This window comes from Sceloporus undulatus, chromosome 3, assembly GCF_019175285.1.
Source record: "Sceloporus undulatus isolate JIND9_A2432 ecotype Alabama chromosome 3, SceUnd_v1.1, whole genome shotgun sequence".
Classification (NCBI taxonomy): Eukaryota; Metazoa; Chordata; class Lepidosauria; order Squamata; family Phrynosomatidae; genus Sceloporus; species Sceloporus undulatus.
Window position 1 is genome coordinate 88,592,606 of NC_056524.1, and position 27,545 is coordinate 88,620,150.

The 27,545-nt window shown below is 38.4% G+C and overlaps 1 protein-coding gene across 3 annotated transcripts; it reads left to right on the forward strand.

Annotated features, from left to right (window-relative positions):
* Positions 1-259: 259 nt before the first annotated feature.
* On the forward strand, positions 260-23,127 carry FANCB (FA complementation group B). Of its 3 annotated transcripts, XM_042459828.1 has the most exons (10): positions 276-376; positions 5,285-5,382; positions 6,556-7,584; positions 8,923-9,072; positions 10,833-10,925; positions 13,437-13,565; positions 17,607-17,764; positions 18,077-18,501; positions 19,715-19,952; positions 21,446-23,127. In XM_042459828.1, exons 3-10 carry the CDS (start codon positions 6,661-6,663, stop codon positions 21,837-21,839), a joined length of 2,511 nt encoding a protein of 836 aa, XP_042315762.1. In that variant the 5' UTR covers positions 276-376; positions 5,285-5,382; positions 6,556-6,660; the 3' UTR covers positions 21,840-23,127. The 3 variants fall into 3 exon arrangements, with proteins under 3 accessions (XP_042315763.1, XP_042315764.1, XP_042315762.1); XM_042459829.1 differs by lacking the exon at positions 5,285-5,382 and having other exon boundaries at positions 260-376; XM_042459830.1 differs by lacking the exon at positions 13,437-13,565 and having other exon boundaries at positions 275-376.
* Positions 23,128-27,545: the final 4,418 nt, after the last annotated feature.

Here is a 27,545-nt window from a genome sequence, read left to right on the forward strand (position 1 = left end):
CACTTTGATAATTAAACCAATCCCGGTCGTCTTCCTTCAATCTTGTCTCAAAAAAAACCCCGCCACTTTCCCCCTCCCCTCCTCCCTCCCTCCCCGAAGCCACGCCCACTTTGCGTCAATTAGCGCGATTTAAACCAATCCCGGTCGCCTTCCTCCAAACTTGTCCCGCCCATTTGTTTTCTTCGAGGACCAATAGGAGTAAGCGGGTTCGTTACGTAGCACAAAATGTTCCCCCTCCTCCTACCTTAAGCCTGGCTTTATTTTTTTTCCCCACAATGCTTTGCGAGGCGGGAGGTTCAGAAATGGCGTTTGGATGGGGATGAAACCGGTCCCTCCGTGTTAATTCCCCATTGAGTTCAGTGAGGCTTACTGCTAAGTAAGTACCCTTCAAACGGCAACGTCACTTGTTTCTTCATTTGTTTTCTGTGCCGCCTTTCTCCCAGAAAGGGGCCCCAGGCGGATCACCAAGAAAAAACTCTTTTCAAAAGCCTTAAACTGTTTCAGGTTTAACGTAGAACTAGAAGCAGGGAGAGACCAGGAGCCCTTGGGAAGGAAACATTTGGACCAAGCTTTTTATGGTACTTTGACCAAAGGGAAAAACACAAGTCACATTTTGTTGGTTACATGAAAGTTAAACCCAGAGGACAGGATCAAGATTCAAAACGACCTGAATAGACTAGAAACTGGGCCACAGCTAACAGAGTGAACTTCAACAGGGAGAAATGTTAGGGCAGAAAAATGAAATGCACAGATCTAGGATGGGAGACACATGGCTGAATGAAAGTCCATGTGAAAGGGATCTAGGAGTCTAAGTAGACCACAAGTTGAACATGAGTCAACAGTGTGATGCGGCAGCTAAAAAGGCCAGTGCAATTCTAGGCTGCATCAATAGAAGTATAGTGTCTAGATCATCAGCCAATGAGGATGCTTTGATTGAGAGTTCCTGCATGGCAGAATGGGGTTGGACTGGATCAGGGCCCTTGCAGTCTCTTCCAACTCTACGATTCTAAACATACACACTTGTCCCTTTGTATTCACTAGGGTTAGGGGCACAAGACCCCCGTGAATATGGAAAAGCCACAAATAACAAAAACACCACGTTTTTACTTGAGAGGACACCTCTCTAGGAATCCCTAGGTCCTCTGGTGCAACTCTGTGGTCAACATCTGACAGACACTGACACAGAATTACGCTGGAAGAGCTACAAAGGCCTAGTGGAGTGTTCTTTTAGTTAAGGTTGACCATAGAGTTGCGCTGGAGGACCTAGGGATTCCTAGAGAGAACATATTCATGAAATCTGTGAATAATCAAAGGTGCAAATATGGAGTGATGAGTGTACTTTGAACAAATAAAACCACAAATCACATTTCGTTGGTTATGTAAAATTAAACATATACATCCTTTTATGTCCATTGAATATTCAAACGTTAGGCCTAACATACATCTCTATCCCTTGTGGACACCCATCAGTCAAACTGTTATCTATATGTTTTCTCTTTATTGTCTCCAAACTGTCTCTGCAGTACAGTACCTCTTTTTATTTGGGTTATATCTTGACCCAGGAGCCATTTCAGGGTTGTTTACATCCCAGAGCAGAGGCTTTGACATGACCTGAATTTTTTATCCTGACAAACTTTGCCCTCAATACATTTCAGTACTATAATCTTGAACTCCTGAGCACAGTAAAACTTCAGTTCAAATCTATCCTCGTCAAAACTATACAAAAATCATAAATGTTAAAAGCATAATAAAGGGTGGCTCTCTCCTGAGTATTTGTCACTCGCCACAAAGGAGGACGAGGTGCCACAAAATGTAAGACCTTGGAGGGGGGAAAAAAGATGGAGGACATGACCAAATAGAAAGCCAAAAAACAAAACACTCCTGTAAATGTAAACCCATGCTTCTTAGTCATGCTCGAAAACAGCGGACATTTTGGAATTCCTCCTGGACAGAAGGTTGAAATGGAGGACACCTCCTGGAAAAGGAGGATGATGTCCAGTCACCCTGAAGGTAGGGCCTTCAGGAAAAATGGAGGACGTGACCAGATAAAGTTTAAGACACTTAATATGAATCCATGCTTCATAGTCATGATCCAAATGGAGGACATTTTGGAATGCTTCCTGAAAAGAAAGTTGAAGTGTAGGACATGTCCTGGAAAAGGATGTCTGATCATATAGTTGAGGGGAAGAGATTTCCCCTTTCTTTTCTGCCTGTTGTTTTGGGCCTTGAGCTGCTTGTGTTGTTGTTGCTGTTGCCTTTATGGTGAACCTAAGGCAAACTTATTGGGTTTTCTTGGCAGGATTTGTTCAGAAGAGGTTTGCCATTGCCTTCTCCTGAGGCTGAGAGAGTGTAACTTACCCAAGGTCTCCCAGTGGACTTCCATGGCTGAATGGGGATTCAGTTATAAACAGAAAATCATTCTGTTTCCTAACATCCATTTCCCCCTTTTAAAAAACCAAAAATCAAAACAGCAAGAACATTATACACAAATAGACAAACTAACCCCCCAAAATCCCTACAACTACATAAAAACATGAAAATGTCCCACTTATCTGAGAATATACCTACATTTCTCCTATATACCCTTAATGTTCTTGCTCTTAAATATAAAACAATTTCCTATTTTCTTTTTATACTACTGTATAAACTGAACAAGCTGATTATTATTGTATACTTAGACCTCATGATTAAATTTCATTAGCGCAACCTCAAACACTAATAACATTTTAAAATATCTTCATTATAAAAATTACTTTCTGTGAATAAAATTGTAAAGTACTTGCTTTGCCCTTATAATTTAATTTATAATATATTTTATAATTTACTCTTTAATTTTTATCTCTTGTTTCTCTTTGCACAGGACCCAAGAATAAGTTCCGTCCGCCTCAAAAGGGCTGACTTTTGGCCTGATATATATAGAATTGCAAGTACAGTTGTAATTCGTACGGTTGCCCAAATGCTGACCTTGTTTGTCTGAAATTTCCTGGGAGATGAAATCCAGCAGTGTCTGGTGATGCACATTCCTAATCCGTTGTTATAAAGAAGACCTTCATTTGTATCAGTTCTAAACTAGCTCTCAGCCTTGGAAGCCTTTTTTCAAAGTGGGGCCCAGCTCTAAAATACGTAGAAGAAAATACTATTCCTGCCCTTTGGGATAAATCTGACCACACCTTCAAATTCACCGGTAATTAGTGGTTACCTGGCTTAAATGTTTTCACATCCTGAAACGTATGCACTCCCAAATTAATTATGCCACTGGTTCAGAATTAATACTGTAGGGCTGACCTGAATGCAAAGTGCATCAGTGCTCTTATACTTGTTTTACTTGCTGAGAAAGAATTTTAGCTGCCACAGCATCTCTCTCAGCAATATAAGATGACAAGAGGTAATTGTATTAATATCCTCTTTAACACAGCAGTTAAAGTTACAGGAGTGTTATCTGCCCAAGCATCTACCCTCCCTCCTCAACTGTCATCTCGGCCTCAGAGGGAGCCATCAGGCAGACCCAGCAACATCAGGGACTGCCTGAAGGACGAGACTTCTCCCTCCTTTAACTGTATTTTGTATTATATTACGATTTTACTGTACACTGCTATGATCATTGCGGAATAGCGGTCTATAAATAAAACGTATTATTATTATTATTACTCACCCATCCTCAGACTCTGTAGTACAAAGGCTACGTGCAATCCCTGTAACTTCTTTAGTAAATCTCACTGCCTTTCATTGGGGCTGTTGCCGCCAATACCAACAAAGCACCAACCAAATAGGGATTTCTATCATCCTACAGTTGCATAGAGAGCCACTGCAGTTATGAGGAAATTAGGAGCCACCTTAAATGTCATGGCTCCATCCTGTGGAATCCTGGAATTTGTACTTTGTTGTGGTACCAGAACTCTGACAGAGAAGGCTAAATATCTTGCTGAACTATAAATCCCCAAATTCCATAGCATTGGGCCATGGAGTTACAGCTGTATCAAGGTGCATTAATTCTGCAGTGTAGATGCAGCCTGAATTGCAACATCTACCTTGATGGTTGTGCTTCCCTTCTGATTTCTACAGCAGTGCTACTCAAAGTAGTGATTTGTAGTACTGACCCATGGCAAGAAAAAAAAAGTTGAATCCAGTGGCACAAGTAGGAAAGGGGAATTGCCTATCTTACCACATGAGATAACTTGAGAAACACTATTCTAGAGGGGCCAAGGTTGTTTTTTCTTCCCAGGTGCTTGCTTGATTTTGTTGATACTGTATCCTGTGCTTATTTCCCTGGGACCAAGGGCCTTTGAAATTGGTTGGCACATATAAAGATGTGTAGGATTATGCTTGGTGACCTTTCCTTTGGAGTTAGAATTATCTGGGAGAGCACTCATAAGTGAGAATAGTTCCAAAGCAGGACGCTTTGTTAGGCATGTTGCCTGAGTAGCCAAGTTTCTCAGATAATTATTATGCTGTTGTCATTGTTCCTGATGTTGCATATGAGCCTTTGCAGGATAAAGTCTTTGATCTCTGTTCTATTGCCTGGATTATTTTCTGTAGTATAGTATTAAGGTTCATTAGGCCAATTCAGCAATATACAACCATAGAGGATATTTTTCTATGCTTGCCAGTGCTCTGTAACAGTGATTGTAGTTTGAGATGCGAAGGAACATGAAAAGGGGGAGGGGGGGAATCATAGAAAAGGATTTTCCTCTGAACCCTTTGTTTTAGAAGAATTGGGGAAAATGGATTATTGAATAAATGTGTTTATATATTTACTTTCCCCACATTATTGCTAAAAACTGTAGCAGGTAGACTGTACTCTTGGTTGCATCACCACAGTCTGTGGTCTTGCTTTCCTTTTCTCAATAATTTTTTATGGGAATCAGTTCTTCATGTCTCTTTGCTACTGTGGAGGTCTACAGGAGCAAAAATAATTATATTCGCTTTTACTGATATTAATAGTTTTGGATTTTGCATTGCTTTTTGAGATCTTTTTGCCGGATTCTCATAAACTAGCAAAATCAAAGATGTCCTTTATAGTTTAGTTGTTCCTTACAGTTCAGGATCTTGCAGCTGTTTTCGTGGCAAACATTTTAAAATAAATTTAAATTGAATAAACTGTACTTTATCAAACATTATGACTTTATGGCAAGCCAAGTAAATATTGCTAATATTGCATTTGTTCATTTCTCTCCCTGAATTTTTCCCCTGGAAAAAATGGCAAAAACATGGCTTCAATATTTCCAGAGAGTTTATATTTCTAATTGTGCTATATGTTCTTACAGATAATTACATTTCCTTACAGCAGCCCACATAGGCCAAATAGCAGCCAAATTCTTAGCATTGGATACAAGTGGATGGAGCCATTTTAGCTTTGACAGAGAAAGATCTATACTCATCCAGGTATTCAAGTTTCTCCGTGCAGTCTGAACCTCCATTAGCATGCAGGAGACAGCATTCAGAAACATATTTTCTTCAAATAGTAGATTAAAGGATATGTTGCTTAGTACTTTTGTTTTAATGGCAGAAATAAGTTAATTTGTGGAAGATGAGAATAGGGCAGGTGCCCTGTCCTCTTTGCCCTGTTCCAAAACCTCCACAAGTGCCTAATTCATTTATATGCTTCACTGTCTTTAAGAGGAATTCTGTCACTTAGGCAGAGACACTATATCACTGGGATTTCTCATTGTACTGAATGTTTCTAAATAAGAAATACATAAGTATGTAATGTAATCCTGTGCTTATGCTTATGTGAATGCCTTCTAGTATTCAGCATTTCTCCTGCCAGGATGTTTTTGATTATCTTTGGACCTGTTTTGTTGTTTTAGTTCATAATAGCTTGAAGCTACCTTCCTGTGCATTCATACCTAAGAATAAGTCCCACCAAACACATTAAGACAGCATGGGAAATTGCCATGCACTACTGCATGGCATTTTGCTTTAACTCCAGTTCTAGTGGGACCAGGACATAGGCAGGTGGTATAGACCTGGAATGGGATGAGTGGTAGATTCCTTTGTTCTAAGCCACCAGTGGCTTGGAATATATTGGACATGATTCCCTGCTGTTCCCTCTCATCTGGCTTTCTCAACCAATGCTTCCAGGCATTTGAGAGGACAGTTGAGACAGGTGGATGAGAGATAACAGATGTGCCCCACTCCTATTTCTTTGTACAGGAAAGGAGAAAGGTAAGCATTCTACTGGCACCTGGTACCTCCAGAATCTGGTTAGTCCTAGACAGACCCGGCTGGCCTCCGTGGATCTGCATTTACCTCTGATAAATACATAGACATAGCAAGTACTTTTTTTGTTTCCGCAGAGGTTCAGAGTCAGTGGAGAGTTTTTGATAGGCTGGATTGCAATCCTTGATTGGCTGCATGAGATGTATTGGCTGGAAGGTTAAGGTCTGCAATCTTAGAAAGTGCCATACAATATTTATTTCTGGATGCTTACTGTGGAGTGAAGGTGATTACAGGATTTATGATGCACTTGCTCAACCAAATTGTCTGGACTCATTTGCTTTTATTCCAGTTAAAATGATCTACCATCTATTTCAGAATTAACTTTTCCTCCCACAGGTTGTGAAAATGACATTCAGGTCATAGATTAAATTGAACAGAAGAATCATTGATACCAAGGGAGAATCCAGTTTTCATGTCATGGATGTTTTTTAAAGAAGAAAAATGTTACAAAATCAACAAGAACAGTTGTTGTCTTATAATGGGGAGGTCCTTATTTTCCAGCTGTCAGAAGAAAAATCTTCACATCTTGGCAATAGCAAAATCACCAAATTACATGTCAGACGAATGACTTTTGACACTGGTACAAAACTGTTTGTTGAGACATCCACTGGGTCATTCATCATGAGTGGGGAGGATGTTGAAATGATCAATTGCAGCTGTGCTTGTTGCTTCAGGACAGGAATTCTTCATCCCTGTATTCTACTGAAAAAGAGAAAGAAGAAGAACATTAAATATATTTTACTGTTCCTTCATAACTTTAACAAATTTGTGGTGGTCCTACATTTTAAATTGGATTATGAACTCAAAAAACCTGTAAATATACTTGATGGTCCAACAGTTCTGTGGACCTATGGAAAACAACTGTTTCATATTTCTCCCCAAACTGGCACGGTTGTATGTGCCTCTGTTCAGTTTTCATCCATCAAATGGGTGGGTAGGATTAAGGATGAAGGTACTGTTGTCCTAGGAACCAGATCTTCTCGTTTGCCAGAGGATGGTGATGGTCGGAGTTTTGCCAAATCAGATGCACACATCTGGGGTACTGAATGTTTTGCCTATGCGCTAGACAAACAGCAAGTGCTAACAACTGCTGCTTTTCTGCCTCATGCTTATGGTAACATTGTATCTTGTGTGCATGTTTGCAAAGCTGAGAAGTTAAGAAGTAAGTTCAGGACATCGCTTGTTGCTGTCACATGTAAAAGCCAGTTGGTTCTCTTCCGAGATGGTCTGCCTAAAGATGTTCATCAGCTTCCATTTGAGAAACCTTGTTCAGTACAAATGGTGGTGGTGAAAGGAGGTAGCCAGATGGTGCTTGTGACATTTGCTTCAGGAGACGTGTGTGCTGTATGGAAACATAATTTTCAGGTATTGACATTCTGCCTTTTTGTTCTTAGAACTGTATATTTCCTCTCACATTCTGTAACAATTGGTTCTGCCTTCTCAGCTTGTGTACACTTATTCCAGTCCACCCATGCAGTGATGATGGTTTTCTGGAAAAGCTAGTACAGTACTGGAAAAAAATTACTTTTGAGTATTAATACTTCCAGAATCCCAATTAGTATGGCAAGTGGTGGGAAGGTTGCTGAGCTGGAGGCCAAAATGGTAGTTTTCCCACCAATCTCTGTCATGAGTAAAGATGCAAAATGAGATACCTGAACTTTTGAACATAGTACAGTGGACCCTTGTTATACGTTGGGGCTTGGTTCCCCCGTCTATAACAAAATCCGTGTATGCTCGTCCCATTAAATACAATGGCACAGCAAAATGGTGTCCCTTATAAAAAATGGAAAGGTTTGATATTTGAAATTCATACTTTTTTTGAATATTTTCAAACTGGATGCTTGAATCCGTGTTAAAAAAAAATCAGTTTATAAGAAGGGCCGACTGTATTCATCAGAAATTAACTTTTTGGTTCATGGAAAATTAAGTGACATGTAATAATAATAATAATAATAATAATAATAGGATTTATTTATATGCCACCCAATCACTGGGAATCTGGGCGGCTTACAACAGAGGGGATAATAGACGGTTCCCTGCCCTCAGGCTTTACAATCTAAAAGACATGACACAAAAGGAGAAGGGAATGGTGAGGGGGGGGGGAGGATCAGGTCCAGCATTCTTCTCTCCCTCTGAGGCCTAGACCAAGGCAGATGGACCAGAGGGAGGGCTCTTCTTCTTCAGGCTAGCCCTGATGGAGCTGGCTCAGCCTATTCTCTCCCTCATAGGCCGGAAGATGACAGTTATGGAGGGAGGAGTCTCTTCTTCCAGGCTAGCCCTGGTAGAGTTGGGCCTGCCTGGTCAACTCCCTCATAGGCAGGAAGATGACACTTATGGTGGGACAGTTATGTAAACCATTTAGGAAAAAGATTCTTTAAAAGCAAGATATAAATATAATTTTAAAGGTCCTGCAGCATTGTGCATAAAATGTTTATACATTTCCCCAATGGTTTTGTACAACTTTTTCCAGTCTTGATTATTTACAGTTTCTGTTATAGTACCACAAGAGATAAATGTATTCCAGTGTTATTGTAAAATGGTATTGCAGCTACTCCACAATATCTAAAGCTGCCTACCAAGTTACTGCAGACAGGCTTTTCATTAAACGTAAACAATACCCTTCAGTGTCAAAATCACCAAGAAGCCTTTGTAAGTGTTTATCAGGTATATCTAGAAACACTTCTGATATTTAATATGTTGCAGGTGGCTTTCTGCTGGAAAGATGTGACATCCATTCTCGTAGATGATTTTGCTGGCATTGGAACTGAACAAATACTAGTTCTAAAGAGTAATTCCATTTCAGAAAATCTGAATACATTCCAAATTACAGATTTTGTAAAGGTTAATTATGCGGTAAGATTTACTAACTGAAGAAATTGTAGGGGTACGTTTTTGTTAATAAGGAAAAAAATGGTGAAATAATGTTTAATCTTTAATATTGTTTTTTGTTCATAATCCATTGGCTAGATCCTGCTGTGCATATTCCGTAGGCTAGCAGGTGCCTAGTTCAGACAGAAATCTACCTTCCTGAACCCCATGCTTCCCAGTGTTTTGAACTTCAACTCCTATATACCGGTAATTGAAATCCCTCAAGACTGGCCATTTTAGCTGATGGGAAATGCAATGCAAAAAGCTAACAGGTGCCACTTGCACAGGCTGCAGCATAACAATATCATCTGGAAATGACTTTAAGCCTTATTGTCATTGTTTTTCTTATCAAGATTTGTTCAGAAGGGGTTTTGCCTTTGTCCCTCTCTGAGACTGAACGTGTGATTTGCACAAATTCAACCAGTCGGTTTCCATGGCCAAGCAGGGATTTGAACTCTGGTCTTCCATTCCTGGGGATGGAAATAGTCACACTTTTCCTTCTCTGATTTAGGATTGCGTATAACCTGCAACAAACTTGAGCACATGCTCCGCATCTTTCTCTTTTGGCTTCTGTTCTAATTTAATTGTACATTGTTTGGGTCAGGCCAAGAAAACAAATATATTGAAACAACCCAGTTTCAAATGGTATTTTATAAGGTTAGCTTGATTCAGCCTAACCTGTTATAATTAATTAGAATTTTATGGTTTGGAAAACATGGTTAATCCAAAATAGAAGCAGATGCATCTGATCTTCTTTTATGCTGAAGAATTTGTGAGCCTGCGGTTCACAACAATTTGTTCTCTTAACCTGAAAGATATATAGTGCCATGTTCAAAATGGGCAGTCATGTTTCACAGGTTTTGTTGCTGAACTGAAGTCTGTTAGGTGCAATTCATTATAGTTAGGAACAGATTGGCTACAACTAAATGGAAATGTATACTGTTTTTGTATTCATTTCTCTCTCTTTATATCCTGAAACACAAAAGTGTATATTGGATCCCTGGTAGTCTTCAATTTGGCCACTGGTCAGATCTAGCCCTGCTTGACTTCAGTAGAGGGGTTGCATCATATGCCATGAAACTATAGCCTGGTACCATGGGTTAGTATGACAAAAAGCCTGCACACAGATTATTAGATATGTATAAGAGCAAACTAATACTAAATCCTTATAGATTCACATTCACCTCTAATATATGTGTGCATCCCCATAGGATCTTATGCATATAGATCTCCTTTGCTGAATTAGGAGAATTCTGTTAATACTTCATACTTGTTTTCTTTTCTCTTTGAAGTATTTGTTAGCTTAGCTGAAAAAACTTAATGTAATACCATGTACTGTTTCAGTATATATTTAATCGAAAGCCAGTGTGATGTTATGGTTTGACTGTTGGGACTATCACTGTTAAGGCACTAGAACCCCACTGGGTGACTTTGGGTGAATCATACCCTCTCAGCCACAGAAACCCACATGGTAAGTTTGCCTTAGGGTTGGCGTAAGTCAGAAATGTCATAAAGGAACATAATAAAACAAATATATTTAATCATAATTCAATATTTTAATGTAATTACATTTTGAAAATATTTTATTTCCTCATTAACATTTTATAAGCATTCCTCTTTGTTTCTCAAAATTCCTCAAAGAAAAATCTGAATTGTATGTTTAAGCCCTTTTGTGTTTTTGAAATCGTGTATCTGTGCCTTGTTTGCTTTCAGGCACTGATTTAATGTGTATTGTCTTTCTTTAGAATAACATAACAAATGAGGAAGACTCATCATCTGCAGTAGACCTGCAACAGAACTGCGTTCTTACTGTCAAAGCACTTGAAGCAAGATTACAGGTTTATGGGCAGGATCCACCTCATGATATGTCTTGGCAACACAAAATTTTGTATTCTGTGCATTTTCGTGGTTATAAACTCTGTTTTTATCATTTTAGTTACAAGTTTGTTAATGCAGAACAAGATATTAGAACTGACTATTCACTCTTATAAATGTGGCTGAGGATAAACAAATACAATAAGGTTAAGGGACATGAATTGTTGCTACAACTTTTGATGTCAGTTCTTACTGGGGACTGTTAAGCACAGAGAAGAAAATCCATACATATTTTTGTGGGATTTGTTGTTTAAATTTCAAGCTACATTTCTTGGAAATTAGCCCCCCACCCCTGATTCCCTTTACAAAGCAAACCTGTTGAGAGGGCAAGGAAGTCCATAGCAGCAGTACTGTTATTTCTATGCCCTGCCATCTGAAGTAATCTATGGCCAGAGATGAGTAGGGTGAATCCTCTCACAAGAGAAACTTAATCATGTCAGCTGGTGATCTGGCAGTTTCTGTTATGGGAAGGGGAGGTCTCTTTAATCATTCTGCAGCCCGTTTTGGGGATTGCCTAGTAAGACAGCCAGAGAATAGGAACATTTTGCAGAAATCTCCCCTCAGCATTGATGAAGATGGCAGATCATAGTGTCCAGTGGCCCCTTGACCAGTGAAGCATAGGCTTGTTGCCTTAGACCTTTAGGATCTGAGGACAATGAGCCATTACTACATTACTAAACATTTGGTAAAGATATAACTGCTTCCCCTGGTTTGTATTATTTAATCTTCCCCAAGTCAAGACAGAAATAATTGTCAGGCTCCTTTGTGTGTTAGCAATAGATAAATTGTAATAGAGATGCACTTTGCTGAATACCTTGGCTTCCCCCAAAGCCTGCCTCTTCAGTGCCAGCAATGAGTCCATGATATTACTGAAAGCATAGGGAGACTTTTTTTTCTCCTCATGTCAGGGGCAGATGCTGTTGGTAGGCAGAGCCTCCTTCTGTTTAAATGCACAAGTGTATTCATTCTTTCTATCATTCATATTCATTCACTGTTCCTCCCTATTCAGTGGAATCCTGGGAGAGAGACAGATAACCTGATAAAATGCTGAGAGCAGCCCTCTGCTCCTTCCATCCCTTCATGCAGTCCAGCTGTTATCCTCTAGACTCCCCCCCTCCTTTTGCAGTCATTTTATCTTCCAGGCTTCCTGAGTTTTCATAAAATTAGGCCAAGGACTTCAGATTTCCTAACCAAGCTCTAAACTCCAAACCCTTTGTCCTGATAAAGCTGTCTCCTACTGTATGTGTTTTGTTGATATTTTGGCTGTCCACATTGGCTGCCACAGGTAATTTTAGCTAGTACTCTGGCTGTGGATTATTTTTAACTGGTACTAAAAACTCTTTACAGCTCAAGGTTTTGAATGATGGTTATTTTTAGTACTCTGTACTTCATGTGTAAGCCTAAGTATCCTAAAGGGATCAGATCGTGTCTGTTCTTGGAAGCTAAGCAGGGGCAGCTTTAGTTAGTACAGTACTTGAACAGGAACAGTTAATACAGTTAGTACAGGGACCTGTACTAACCACTGGGTTGTATTTTCATGATCTCTTACTACACACATTTATTGTATTATGCATTTATTTATTTTTGCTGCTCTTCAACTGGAAAGGATTCTGAGCACCTTACAAAAAACTGTAGTGACAGTGTCTGCCCCTAGGATTTCAGTTTAAGATACATGCTACAAAAGGAAAAAGAAAAAATGGGAGTTAGGAAGAGAAAAGCATGCTCAGGTACACTTTCTTAGTTAAAGTTTTTACAGCAATAATCAGAAATAAGAACATAGTTATTGGTCTTTTAGCAAAGCTGCCAAATTTCTGCTCTCTCTTGCCTGGACCTGATGGACAGGATGCTGTTGGGGACAGATGGGGGAAGAATCAGCTGGCTTCTCAGTGAATTGTAACCATATCTTTCTCTGTCATTGCAACCTGATGGAATGGCTGCAGATAGCATAATGGTCAAATGCACACATCCTATTAGTGACATGCATCCATAAGTCACACAATCCATGTAGGGTAAATTATTCACCATAGCGTGACAGACTTATTCATGGCCCAGATTCTGTAATAAATGTTTTTTCACTCTCCAAAGTTGTCTTCCCAAAACAGCTTAGACAGCCAAAGGGATCTGTAGCCAGCAAAAGGATTGTTGGTTCAGCATAGTTGAAGATCAAAGAAAGGCAGTTGCTGCAAGAAACTGATGTCCATGATTCAAAATTGCATAATTTCTGTTATGCAAATCATTTGTTTGAAGGGATTTTACAGTCAGCAAGTAAACTGGCTGAGCTTTCTCACTGCATATCATCCATTATTTGTTTTCATGGCAAGCAGAAGGCTTCTTGTTTGCAAGTTAGAGATTTTTTTATATATATATAATAGGAGTGATATTTACAGGGGTTACATCTTACTGACTGTAGTATCATATGAAATGTATCTTACATTTCTAGTTGTGAACGCTTTGTTCTATTTTATATTGTATAGGCTGGCTTTGCTTCTGTTCAAAAGCTACAGCAGCATCTCCGTCTCAAAGGAAATGTTCTGATAGAGAGTTGTAATGCATTAATAGACATGGTTCAGGATCGAAAACATAGTCTTCCAAGCGCAGTAAAGGTAAAATTCATGTCAGTAACTTTGGAAAAGGGTTTATTTTAAAGGATGTGGTGGGTTTATTTATATTTTCTTATAGCTGGTATAGCCAAGCTTGGTCAATACTTGGCAGAAAAGGCCCTTACTGGCTGGCACGACCCTGTAAGAAATTAATTTCCTTATATTTTGGCTCAGTTTTGACGTTTGTTTTTTGTTTCTTTGTTTTATTAATGGAAACAAAAAAAAAAAACCCTCAATACAGTGAAACAAATGATAAAGTTATTTGTAAAGTGAAATATTTGCTTGAAATTTAGTTACTAAAGAATGTAAGCACTACAGAGTGATTCCTGTTATTCAGATTATAAATCAAGAAATTCTACTTAAACATTAATAAGAACCATTTTACTATAAACCGCTCAACAGTGGAATAGATTGCCTTGGAGGGTAGTGGATTCCCAGTCTTTGGAGGTCCTTAAACAGAGGTTGGCTCAAGGAATAGGGACTCTACCTGTGTTAGGTGGGGTTACTTTCTTCCTGAAACCTCAAGGTCACAGTTTGGGCACTCTCCTGGATTCAACTCTGAGCCTGGATGCCCAGGTCTCAGCAGTGGCCAGGAGTGCATTGGCACAGTCAGAACTAGCGTACCAATTGTAACCATTTCTTGAGATGCCAGATCTGGCTATGGTAACACATACCTTGATTATATCCCATTTGGACCACTGTAACACACTCTGCATGTGGCTGCCTTTTTGCAAACTTTTTGGAAACTTCAGTGGATCCAAAATGCTGTGGCCAGAATGTAGACTGGGGCTAGTTATAGGGAACATATAATTCCCTTATTAAAACAACTCCATTGGCAACCAGTTCATCTCCAGGCATAATTCAAAGCAATGGTCATGACCTGTATAGCCCTTTACATCTTAGGTCTAGGCTATTTTAAAGACTGCCAGAGTTCTAAGATCTACAGAGGAAGGTACTCTTTCACTTCTGCCACAACCATAGATTTCCTTGGTGAAGATTTGAGAGATAGGCTTCTCGTTGGCTGTTTCTATCCCCTGGAAGTCCCTTGTGTGGCAGGCTTGACTTTCTCCCTGCTTTCCTTTCTTTGGCAGTAAAACAGCTTTCTGTTTCAGTAGGTTTTTAATATATAAGCACACAGAAGCTTCTTACTGAGATGTTTTATCTATCTTTTTAAACTTTTGTATGTCTTTTAAATGGTTTTATACTGTTTTATGTGATGGTTTTAATTCTTTTAAAAACTTTATTGTGAACATTTTTAAACTGACTCTTTTCTGTGCCTCTTTTCTTGGATCCCACTCTGGGAGAAAAGTGGCATACAAATGAATTAAATAAATAAAAAAAATAAGTTGGATGGGCATCTTTCAGAGGTGCTCTAGTTGTGTATTTTTTATGGCAGGAGATTGAACTAGGTGGCACTTGTGATCCTTTCAAGCTCTAAGATTCTATGCTTTGGTGCTATGGTATGTTCTTGTTAAAGGTTGATGATCACCACTTCTTGCCTGTCGTTTATGTTGACTTGCATTCCATCTGATCACCAGTTCAACGCAGTTCTTTTTTATATTGCAACAAAAATCTACTAGATATAGCTGTGGCATCTGCTTGTATAGTTATTATGGGCACAGGAAGTGAACAGCAACCTTGGAAGGCAGAAACTTTCTGTATCTGCACTTGACCGATGTACATCCTAGCTTATAAAATTTACAGTTTGGACTCATCTTAGTTCTAGGTGTTTCTGAAAGAGGCAAGTTATCTAATTTCAATCTGGTTTTAAGATTGATTGTGGTATAGAAATAAAGTTAATTTTCTGAGTAGACACCCTATACAGTGGTGCCTCGGGTTACGAAATTAATTCGTAACGCGGCCGCTTTCGTAACCCGAAAAGCCTTCGTAAGCCGAATTGCCATAGGCGCTAATGGGGAAAAGCCGCGATTCCGTGCGAAAAAGCCGAAAAAAGCACCAAAAGTTTTTTCGTAACCCGAAAAAACATTCGTAACCCGAAACAATAATTCCTTATGGGATTTTTTCGTATCCCGAAAATTTCGTAACCTGGGTATTTCGTATCCCGAGGTACCACTGTAATAGGAACTGGAGAGGTGGAGTATGTCCCAACTAGTTCATAGTATTGTGCCTCAGTTGCCTGAGATTGAACTTGGAGGTATTGTTTTACAGTGTCTCAATTTCTTCCTAAAGAGATGTGTAAAGGGGGTAAAACGGTCAGATTCCAGTCTGGTGACATAGCCATTGGCCTGAACAGTCCCTCACCATTCCATCTTATTAACATATAACATATACATGAAACCACTGGAAGAGATAATTTGGAGTTCAGGGATTCAGTGCCACCAGCATGTCAGTGCCACTCAACTTGGGGGCATAACAGATGGCCTCAAAAGTCCGGTTCTGTGTTGGCTTGAGGGCATGGCATTTAGACATGCCATGCCCCCGAGCCAGACAGAAGCTGTGCCAGTGATTACAGGCCGTCCGGCATCTGTTTAGCTTTGGGACGTGGTGTTCACACATCACTTGATCCAGAGCCAGCAAAAAGCTGACTCTAGCAGCAAAGGGGCAGCTTTTTTCACCCCAAATAGGAGCTTTTACCCCCTGCTCTTATTTGGGGAGGCTGGCCAGATTGGGGTTGCAGCGTTCAGTTGCCATGGTGCCCACCCAGCTCTTCCGTGGGTGATTTCACTCCACCACTTTGGGCCAGTCTGTTTCGGCCCTTGGTCTTCCTCCCATCGATATCCGAAGAAGCTGTTCTAGCTCTAAATCATTGTCTAATCTCTGTAATGGTCTGGATGAGAGTGAATAAACAGGAACTTAATCAAAACAGGACAGAGTTGCTCCTGATAATTCAAAAGGGAATCAAGGAACAATGCAGGATGAGGCTTCACTCCTCTTGTAGATTCAAGAGGTATGTGTCTTATTAAGGTGGAATGCATCTTAATAACTAAGGCGACTGTGGCAATGGCAACAATTTGTGTAGTTGTCAGTTGTAGACGTGATGAAATATTCTTTAGTTTCATCCCATTCAGGCTACTGTAACATACCTTATGCAGGATTGCCTTTGAGATGTGTTTGTGAACCAGTTCTTAGGATCTTAGGCCTTGTTTTGGTCTTGTTACCATTAAAGCAAGGGTGAGAATCATGTGGCCCATCTACTGATTTTGGACTGTAGCTTCCAGTATTCCTCACCATTGAATATTCTGACTAGGATGGGTGGAAATTGCAGTCCAGCAACATCTGGAGGGTGACATGATTCCTACCTCTGTGTTAGGGATAAGTTTGTGGGAGACATGAGAGATCACCTTCATGGCTGATCTGGAACTATGTATTAAAGAAAATGAGCCTGGTTACCTCTTTGCTGTCCTTCGGGCTACAGGCAAATACTTAGTAGAAGAAGAAATACACACTTTTAGCATTTAATCAAGTTTGCTGTTGAAGAAATTTTAACTGTTGCGTGTTGTTTATTTTGTTATTAATGTGTTTATGGTTGTGCTTTTAACTGTTTTGTTTTTATGTGGGCAATTACATTATATTTATATTTGATTCTTCTATTGTTAGCTGTTTGAGTACCAGTTTTTGGTAAAAAGGGAAACATACAGTATGTAAATAAGGGTATGGGTTGAAGGTATTTTAGAAGATCTGTGTAAACTTTTTCACATATTTTTAATGTACAGTCCGTCCTCGCCTTACGCGGGGATCCGTTCCAGATCCCGCCGCGTAAGGCGAATTCCGCCTATGCTCGAGCCTCATTGGAAACAATGGGGCTCGTGCGCAGCGGCGCGGGAGCGCGCGGGGTGCAACGGGCGCACGCGACCATTCAATTGACTGGGACGTGCCGCCCCGCGCGCGCCCTGCGGCTTGAGCGCGTATGCTCAAGGCCGCGTATGGCGCGGGCGCGCTGTAAATGGTAGTGACTGTAGTTTATCATAGTGTTTTAACCAGAATACATGGGAAAGGTTTCTTGATTCTGGGATTCTCAATTTGCAACAATGGCTTTGGGTATATGTATAAATATATGTTTGTTTGTTTGCTTGTTAATGTAAGGGAGGTCTTGTATCACTCTGGGATGAAACTGAGAAAACCCTTGAAAATGACACATCAACTCAGTATGCAGACCAAGAGCACTATGTGGAGGAGATTTGGTTCCGAGTAGCAGAGGACAACCTAGTAGTTGGAGTAAAATTAATGGAAGAATGTGATTTGTAAGTAGCCTAATTCCCCCACAGTATTAGACATTACCATTCATCTTGATAAATTAGATCATCCCAACAATTGAAAAATTAAAAATCAGGAAGTTTGGCCATTAAAAAATGGCCCAAAAAGGAAATGTAAAAATTATGGGTTTTGGTATTTGTATTTTACAATGTATGTTTAATATAAAAGAAATGGTAAGGTACAAGCTTATTAAATATGAAGGTCATTGTATAAAAGCAATCCTGGATTTTCAAAAATGTGTCCTCCTCTCTGTGTATTGTTCTTTTATGTTTATGTTTATGTTTTTGTTTTTTAAACAGGCTGCTTGGTGATGTCAGCTTGTTTCTGATAATGCATCAGAAATGTCCTTCAGTTTTTCCAACTAGGTGCCAGTCTAATGTTGTTATGCTGAAGAAAGCTACACTGCCAGAGCATACATCATGTTGGCAACTAGAGCCGTGTCCTAAAAGGATCAAGTTAGATTGCCATAATGGAAAAGAATGTAATGGAGGACCTTTTCAAGTGAAGGCAGAGAGGACAAAAGCCTTTACTGCAGTTACTCAGCTCTCTCCTTTCTTGGCATTGCATCAAGTACACTGTATGGTCCTACTGCATGCAAAGAAGAAAAAATGCAAAGATGGAAATCCACAGAAAAGCAAAAAACTGACTTTATTATGTGGTAATATTTTACTGAATCTGGTAGAGATTTTTAGTGGAAAATATTCAGTAAATCTGAAAGAGACAGGTAAATTCAAACTTGGTACAAAGATTAATTCATTGTTTTTACTATTTTTAAAACAAGGGTTTGTTTTTATTGCTTCTTACTGTGTTTTCCAAAATATTATTTTAGAAGTAAAAACTATTGTTTTAGTTTATTGACTGTACACTCATCCTTCCACATTTGCAACTTTGACTTTTGCTGATTTGATTATTCACATATTTGATTAATATGTTCCCTCCAGGAATATCTAGGTCTTCCAGTGCAATTCTGTGGTCAACTTTAACCAAATGTTGCAATGACAGACCTAAAGATTCCTAGAGAGAACACTCCACTAGGTATTTGTAGCTCCTCCAGTGCAATGCTATGGTCAATGTCTGGCAGATGTCCTAGAGAGGTGTTCTCTCAGGTAAAAACAGTGTTTTTCTTATTTGCGGTTTTTCCACATTCATGGGGGTCCTGTGCCCCTAACCCCGGTGAATGTGGAGGGATGAGTGTACTTTGCAGTCGTTGTTGGACATGGAACTTAAAATATTCACATTCTTGTTTTCCTTTAGATGTTTATCCTCCTTCATGACTTTGTGACAGCAGTTTTCATTAGCATACACCCTACTAAAGAACAAATGAGACAATACAATTTCTCCTTGTCCTTGTCTTATATAATTTCTCCCCTTCCTATATCCAGTTCTTGTATGATTTATGGAAATAATATTTTAAAATTTGATGTGTTATGAGACATGGCAGGGAATCATGCTGCCATCCAGATACTGTTGAACTGCAGTTCTCATCATTCCCTGCTATTGACCTTGCTGGTTAAGGCTTGTGGAACATTGTGTTCACCAGTATCTGGAACACTGGATGATTCCTAGTCCTGCTACAATGGAAGATAACTTTATAATTTTAAATCAGCTATGGGAACACCAAGTGCTTTTCTTAACTGATACTAGAGGTTGTGTGTAGTATGTGGAAAGGGTTGTTGCCTCTGAATATCCATTCCTATAAGAATAAATAGTATAACTAAGGAGCATAATACATATTTTACATTTTTTCCCAGTAACCACAAGAATTTAGAAGATGGTTACAAAAAGAATTTCCAGCACCTTCTTATCAGAAAACAAATTGTCCTCGGGGAATATATTTTCTGGTTTCCACTCCCCACTTTTTTAATTACAGTATATAGAATTAGGAAGCAGATACGGATTTTTTAAATGCTTTGTCCACCTTTCTGTCCCTGCTACAGGCTCCATGAAAGATCTTGTTACACTTTGTGCAGTATTATACAAACAGTCATTTCAAATAACCTCTACTGACTATACACTGAATCCTATAAATACATGGCTACAGAAACAAATGGAGTGCATACCAATTAAGGAATTTCCTGAGTATGTGATTTGTTGTAAGTCTGGAAATCTGAATGGCACTCTCTTCAAATGGAATCTAAGAACACCCTTTGATGGAATTTTAACAGTATTTTGCAGGTAATAGTTGAAATGCTGGGAATACTTGGTTCACTTTCTTTTTAAAGTAGTGTGAATTTTGCCTTGTTAGTATAGTACTCTGATACCTTGTTAATTCACAATTAAAGATGAACAAATAATTGACTTTCTTCTTGTAAGTACTGAAATTATTTTCATAGTTCACTAAACAAAAGGCTGGCACTTAATGCAACTCTTAGAAATGCATTTCATACAAACTTGAAGGACAGTATATTGGGGTCTTTTCAGAACGGATGTTGCTATGTACTGTTTAAAGCAAACTGTATTCTGCTTGAATTGGACAGTGTTCTCTTCTATAGCCTCATGGTGCTAAGAAATAGGGAAGACACAACTGCTTGCAATTGCACATACAGTGGTGCCTCGGGATACGAAATGATCGGGTTACGAAATTTCCGGGATACGAAAAAGTTGGATTGGCAAAAACTGTTTCGGGTTACGAAATATTTTTCGGGTTACGAAATTCATTTCGGCGCGAAATTCAAATGCTGCAAAGTGCAGCTATAGGCTTTCCAGTGCTAACGGAAAAGTGTTTCGGGTTACGAAATTTTCGGGTTACGAAAGGAATGGCGGAACGAATTAATTTCGTAACCCGAGGCACCACTGTATTGAGCAAACTAGATGGAAACAACAGGAATAGTCAAAAGGAAATCACAGGGATATAATATACCTAATTTCTTTTAACTTTGCTCAATTATCTTACAGAATATTTTACCAGGTCTAGATTAAACATCTTCTGTAGGACAAATGTTCACTGTCAACATGAGTGTTGATTGTTCATACATCCCTCTAGTCAGATCTTTTAGAATCAAAACAGTCAGTCATGAGACCACATATTTGGTATATTAAATTCAAGTATGTAACTGCACAGTAGGATACAGTGTTACCCCGGGTTACGAAAATAATTCGTTCCGCCGCCGCTTTCGTAACCCGAAAGGCTTTCGCAAGCTGAAACCCCATAGGCGCTAATGGGGAAAAGCTGCGATTTGGTGCGAAAAAGCGCCGAAAAGCACCAAAATTTCTTTCGTAACCCGAAATAACCTTCGTAACCCGGAACAGTTTTTTTCAATTGGATTTTTTCGTAACCCGGAAATTTCGTAAGGCGGCGCATTCGTATCCCGGGGTAACACTGTACATTTGTCTTAGAGAATCCATTTCTTCCTTTTTCTACCTCTATTGTTATATTTATTTTGATTTTGAATACAAAGTTGAAACTTGGTTTTTTAAATATTACTAAACTGTAATTGCACCTTAATAGCTCTTTTCTGGGCAAGTACACTACTTCTGAGAATTTTTCAGCATTACTTTCATTTTGCTTGTATTTCATTCTTTTTCCAGAAGGAAATTTCTTTTTTTGTAGACAGCAGCTAAAGCATAAATATGTTGCCTTGTCATGAACAACTTTCACATTTAAAACTTTCTACTAGTGAATTTTACTGCACAGTGATTACTGACCTTATTCTAAATCTACTTTACAGACATCCAACTGTCTTGTTCCAGTGCCTTCATAACCTCATTGAATTGTTGCCACCAACTTGTAAGATAAAGCCCCTAAGAAGAGGCAGCAAGAAGGGACTTGCTGAACAGTTTGCACTAACTTTAGTAGAAGAAATAGTCACTCTCCAACATCCTTTCTCTTCAGCTCTAAACTTCACTGAAAACATGTCTCCAAATTATGAGGAAAACAAAGGAACACACAGTATCTCTACAGTGCAGCACTTCAAAGAGGCATTCAAACAGGAGCAAAAGCAAAGTACGGTGTGTGTAAACCAAACAATGAGTGGTGCCTTGTATAGAGGACTGATCTTGAATGTATTTGAATCACAGATGAAGTCTGACTTGATTTCATATCAATGCTCTTTGCTATCCTAACATTATTTTAAATTATCTGTTGGCTAATACTATAAAGTGATGGAATTTATATGAATTTCTATTTTTTTATTAAATAAGGTTGTCACTGCTATATTTTTGCATGTTTTCATTAGCAATGAAATTATTTTGCAAACTTACAAATAGCTATAGAGAACATTTGGCTGAATGTAAATAGTTCCTCGCTATGTGTGCCTTTTGCCAGAATTTTATATTCATTTCATCATTCTGTTGGTGCATCTCTACATAGAACAACTGCTTAGCTGTCTTTAGCAGGGGAAGAGAGAGAGGTAAATTCCTGGCAACTTCAGTGGCAGCATCAAATCTCTGCCATTTCCAAGTCTAGGATAGCCATGTAGTTGCAGTGGCACACCATTCTGCTTGCTCTAGTTGCAGTGAGGGCTGTGTATGTTCATGTGGTATAGTGTCAATGGCTAAACTGCAAAATATATTAAATCTATATTGTTTGGTACCCTGGGATAGACTTGTTGAACCAACTGCTGAATGTTGAATCAGCATGTAGGTAAATCCCTGGATTTGATGTGGCTGATGGCCAAGATATGCTGTCACAAATCTGGTTGAAACCCCTTCCAAAAGGACCAGACACCCACTCACTGTGAGTTATTCTTCTGTTCATCACAGTACAAAGAGACTGAGTTGTACTCTCAGTTCCCAAAGAGCATCCTGTCCCTTCACCAACTAATGTTAAGTTGATGTGTGGATGAGAGGCCAATAAAAGTCAGGCAGACCTCTGTTTTGTTTTGTTTTTGTTTTTGTTTTTAAAAATGCTAAGCTTTATATCAAAAAATGTTCATGCTCCTTTCTTTTGTAGAATATTTTATGAGGGACATAGGCATAACAGATGCTCCCTGTCTTAGGCTCAATTTAAGGTAGGTGGGGATTATGTACACCATCATCTTTAAAGGATACCAAGAATCAAACAGATCTTAAATCTTTCTTGCACCTATCCAACATTGTCTAATATTCAGTGCAGCTGTTTTGAAGAACCTGCCAGATTTCTTGTCATGATATTGACTATTACTTCATACTCATCCAAGTTCATAATCTTGGTACATAAGGATGTTAGTCTTCCATTATAACAATGACTGCTCACTGTAACTTGTCAAGTGGGAATAAGACATTGTCATAAATAAATGTTCAATTTTTATATTAATCTACTTAATTAACATTCACAGTGAATGTGATATTGTATATTTGATGCTGAGGATCTTCACTTGAATTATGCATTCTGAAAGAGTGGCTATCCACAATTGAATACTTTCCAGATAGTTTTTTTTTAATTAATTTTTTTTTATTCCACTATCATGTGATATGGGTTTTTTGTATTTACTGTACACACAAGAGTAAACTGGCTCCGTGAATTTCTGTTATTTAAAAAAAGTTTATATATAACAGACAGATATATATTATATATTACAACCATATTTTATATGTGGTATGTTAGTTTACCTTAAACAAGAATAAAGAAATAATAGTTTTATCTTTAAAAGTTTATCAGTTCGTTCTATTCAGATTTGTAATCCTTCTTGTTTTGTTCCTCTGAATTTGAACCTCTACACTTCGCTCACAATTATGTAAGGAAATTATTGCTATGATCCTTTTCATTAGTTTTGTGTGAGTTAGGACTTTGCAAAGTGTGGCCCTTCAGATGTCTTTGGACTGCAGTTTCCATCAACCTTGTATAGAATAGTTAATGAAAATTATAGTCCAATATTTTGAGGGTTGTGATTTGCCCTTCATTATAAGTGGTGAGGTACCTTGCAGTGGTGAAAGTAGACCCACAGAATGTGTTCAGAAAAACAACTTCAACACACAGTGATCAGTATCCAAAAGTGCTCAGCACAAAAGCTTCCAGAGCATTATGTGTTTTGATGGTGGGCCATGTTCAGAAATTAACATGACAGTGTGCTATAAACAGATACTATGTGGCCTCATGTCTTCAATTATGTCTCCTCTAGCAAGGCAAAACTGAAATGTCAGTTTCTCCAATAGCACAAGGATGGAAACTGTTGAGCTGTTGGTAGATGGATAAATCTTGAAGCGTTCGCCAAGTATTTCCTGTCTCTATCCTTGCTGCATAGAGCAATAGAGATATAAGATCTTTGTGTTAAGACTTTTTTTGTTTGTGTTATCATAAACTGACAATCATTTTTTTAAAAAAGGAAATTTGAAATTGTACAGTCTGATTAGTTATTTTGTTATTTCAGCTGAGAACTTCAAACCCAACGAGAATTATTTGGAAACAATATAAGAAACTTTTCAACATCTATCTGACAAATTATTCCTAATTTTGTGTAATATTCTTTATTATTTTGTGTACTGCAAAAGAGATGTGTGTCTAGCTTGTTTTATGGAATGATCTGATATAAGGTCAGGAACAAAATGTGGTACATATCAAATAGAGGCAACTCCACTGAAAGAAGGAAATTATCTGTTCTGGAATAAGTTCAATATTTACCTGAATGATGTGAGTCATTCCTAACTTTTAGGTAGACCCACTTCTAGGCATCTACAAACCAAAGCTCTTGAGCTGATACTCCTTCCTACCCCTGTATTCTGTCTTTTGTTCTTAATTGTGCTATCCAATTTCTAATAAAAAGAACTAGTAGTATCACTCGACAAAATTAGTTCACCCGCTGATTAATTGCTGGTGGCATTTGAGTCATGAAACTGCCATGAAACTTGAGATTTTTAATTTAGAAAGACTCTTGGAATAGATCAAAACTAGGGATATGTAATCATTGTGAAAGTCAGTGTTATGAAAATGCAAAGGATTTACCTAGCAGTGAATAAGTGTAGTTTAATGCTAGACTAGGCTTCTAGGAGACCAGGGTTTGAATCCACCCTCAACCATTGAAACCCACTGGATTACCTTGGGCAACTCACACTCTCAGCATTAGAGCAAGGCCCCTTAGGGTCACTATAAGTTGGAGTTGCCTTGAAGGCACATAAGAACAGCAACATACAAGCTGTAAGACTAGACCAGAATCATTACTGAAATTAACTAGTGGTATTTCTCCTTTTTCCTATACATATTTTTAAAAACTACCTCATTAGTTTAAAACTTTTACTTGTGTAAAGTCAATGGTTTCTAAATTACTCAAGTTATCAGTCTTTGGACAAATGCCAAATGTAATATTGCACTTCCAACAGGTTAACCCCAATATTTCCCCTTTACTTTTACACTTGTGGACCCTTCTTTGCAAAATCGATTCAGCATTTCTTCCTTAGACAAATTTTATGTGGTTAGGTGGGATGAAAACAATTTGATTCTTCTAGTTGCATTTGGAAAACATGACACACAATATAATAGTACCTTGGCTGCATTTATTCATTTGAAACTTGGCTGCTGGAGTTGCTGAGCAGCTGACAACCACCCATATAATGATAACAGATTCTTGATTCTCTAATAAATGTATGAAGTCTTGACATTTACATAAATAGAGTTCTTAATCGTTGCCTGCCTTTCACATATGTGAATTGTAACTTGAATCATTTCTTTAAAAGAGCAATAACCTAAAATTCTTGAATATATTAGGATTACATATTCTAAAGCCTCTCCATAAATATTGTTTATTCTATTGGCTGTAGAATTCTTCCTTAAATTTATCTTTGCACAATTTAAAAATGATCTCACACAGCTGTTGAATCAGCTGTAGCTCCATCAATAATCTTTTAAAGGCTTAATGTGTTTAAAATGTTTCCAAATTTCACCTGGAGTCAATATATTTACAATTGTTATTTTGTTTTATTGTTAACATCTCTGCTATAAGATAGGATCTGCAATAAAGCATTTTAGTGTAGGGGGTGTTGTTTTGTTTTAGAGTTCCTGCCATTCACAGCCTAGTTGGAGAGTGAATTAACTGTCAGTTTGTACGATATGATTTCATGCTCCAGGTTGAATTTCCCTTATCTGAAATGCTTGAGACCAAAAGTGTTTTGGATTTCAGATTTCTTTTTAGATTCTAGAGAATTTGCATAAATATGAGATCTCTCGGAGATGGGACCCAAATCTATATATGAAATTTATTTATGTTTTGGATACACCTTATATACTTAGCCTGAAGGTAATTTTATATATAATATTTTAACAATGTGGTGCATGAAACAAAGTTTGTGTACACTGAACCATCAGTAAATAAAGTTGCCACTGTCTCAGGCAACAATGTGGACTATTTTGGATTTTAGAGTATTTCAGAATGTCAGATATGGGATACTTAACCTGTAGCAGAAACCTAGCAGAAAATGATTTCTTCATATCTGTATATGATCTTTATTAGATCATTTTATATTTCCTTAATTGCTGATATTCAGCCTAATAATCCTCAAGAATGTGAAGTCATGATTGCTCTGAGGTTCTCAGCATTTATTTATCTGGATAGACTTCATCATTACCTGGATAAACAACATCAGTAAACCTAGTAATCTCTAAATTAAACAGTGCTTTTCATGAATTGAGGAACCTGCTTTTAGGCATGCATCAATGTATATAAATGCGTCCATGGACTTTTGCCTCTCTATATGATCGCTGCAGAAATATCACCTAGTATTTATTAATGTGTACCCATTCATTTAGCACTATCACTTGACTCAGAGCAGCTTGCAACAATTAAAGTGTTGCATGTCTATCATTCATAATAATATAAAATCAAACAGAGCAGAGCAGATAAAAGCCTACACCTGGCTTCACAGACCTTGGGGAGAAGGTGTAGCCTGGCATGAAAAGAGGAGTTTCCTAAGATATCCTCAAGCCAAGTCATTTAGGAATTTAAAATAATTACCAACCAACAATTTGTACTGTGTCTGGAAACTATTGTAGTTGTTGCAGGATGTGTATGATGTGATCTCATGGACACCCTTACAGTAACATCCTTGCAGCTTCATGTTGGGCCAAATGAACTTAATAAATATTCTTCCAAGACCTTTGGTTTCAACCTTTGGCCCACCAGATGTTTTGGGCTTCAATTCCCAGAAGTCCCAGTCAGTATGCTCATTTTTCAGGAATTCTGGGAGTTGAAGTCTCAAACATCTAGAGGACCCAAGGTTGAGAACCACTGCTCCAAGAGGTGAGGCTTAATTTCAGGAGTGGGAACACCAGGCACACTGGTATAAGCTGAACAAGGTTATGACTAGCTCAACCTAGTGTATGAGCATTCAAGGATGTGTGTCTCTCCCCAGTGACTGTAGTTCTTTGAAGGGTATATTGTGTTATTGAAAAGAGACTGAATCCATCCACCAGAATGTATCTTGTAAGCGAAATCCTAGTTTAAGCTTCACCTTATTATCTTCTGTCCATTATGATCTCCATGTACCAATTCAAGGCACCAACAACTTCTACAGTATTAGATGAAATGGAGAAATAAAACTGTATGTCATCTGCATATTAGTGGCACATCATTCCATACCATACGCCAGTGTTTCCCAGTTGCTCCATGGATCTGTCCAGTTGCATTGACTCCAGGACTGATTCCTGAAGGATCACATTCCAAGAGTCAATGGAGATTATCACATGGGGATAAGAAATGGGAGAAATGCACTATGCTCTCATCATGTTTGTGCAATCACAGAAAAATTTTCACAAGACATTCTGCACATACCATACTTGTCCTGTCATTGAAGCATTATGCTAGTGCAACTTCTCATTAAGCATTAATGGCTTTCCAATAGCTCTTCATTAGCAATATCGCA

What these genes read in the sequence shown, in the direction of transcription:
- FANCB (XM_042459829.1), top strand. Translation starts at nt 6,661, where the DNA reads ATGTTACAAAATCAACAAGAACAGTTGTTGTCTTATAATGGGGAGGTC. An exon ending in CACTTGAAGCAAGATTACAG is followed by an intron (nt 10,926 to 13,436) that starts GTTTATGGGCAG and finishes TATATTGTATAG; the next exon opens with GCTGGCTTTGCTTCTGTTCA. An exon ending in TTAATGGAAGAATGTGATTT is followed by an intron (nt 17,765 to 18,076) that starts GTAAGTAGCCTA and finishes TTTTTTAAACAG; the next exon opens with GCTGCTTGGTGATGTCAGCT.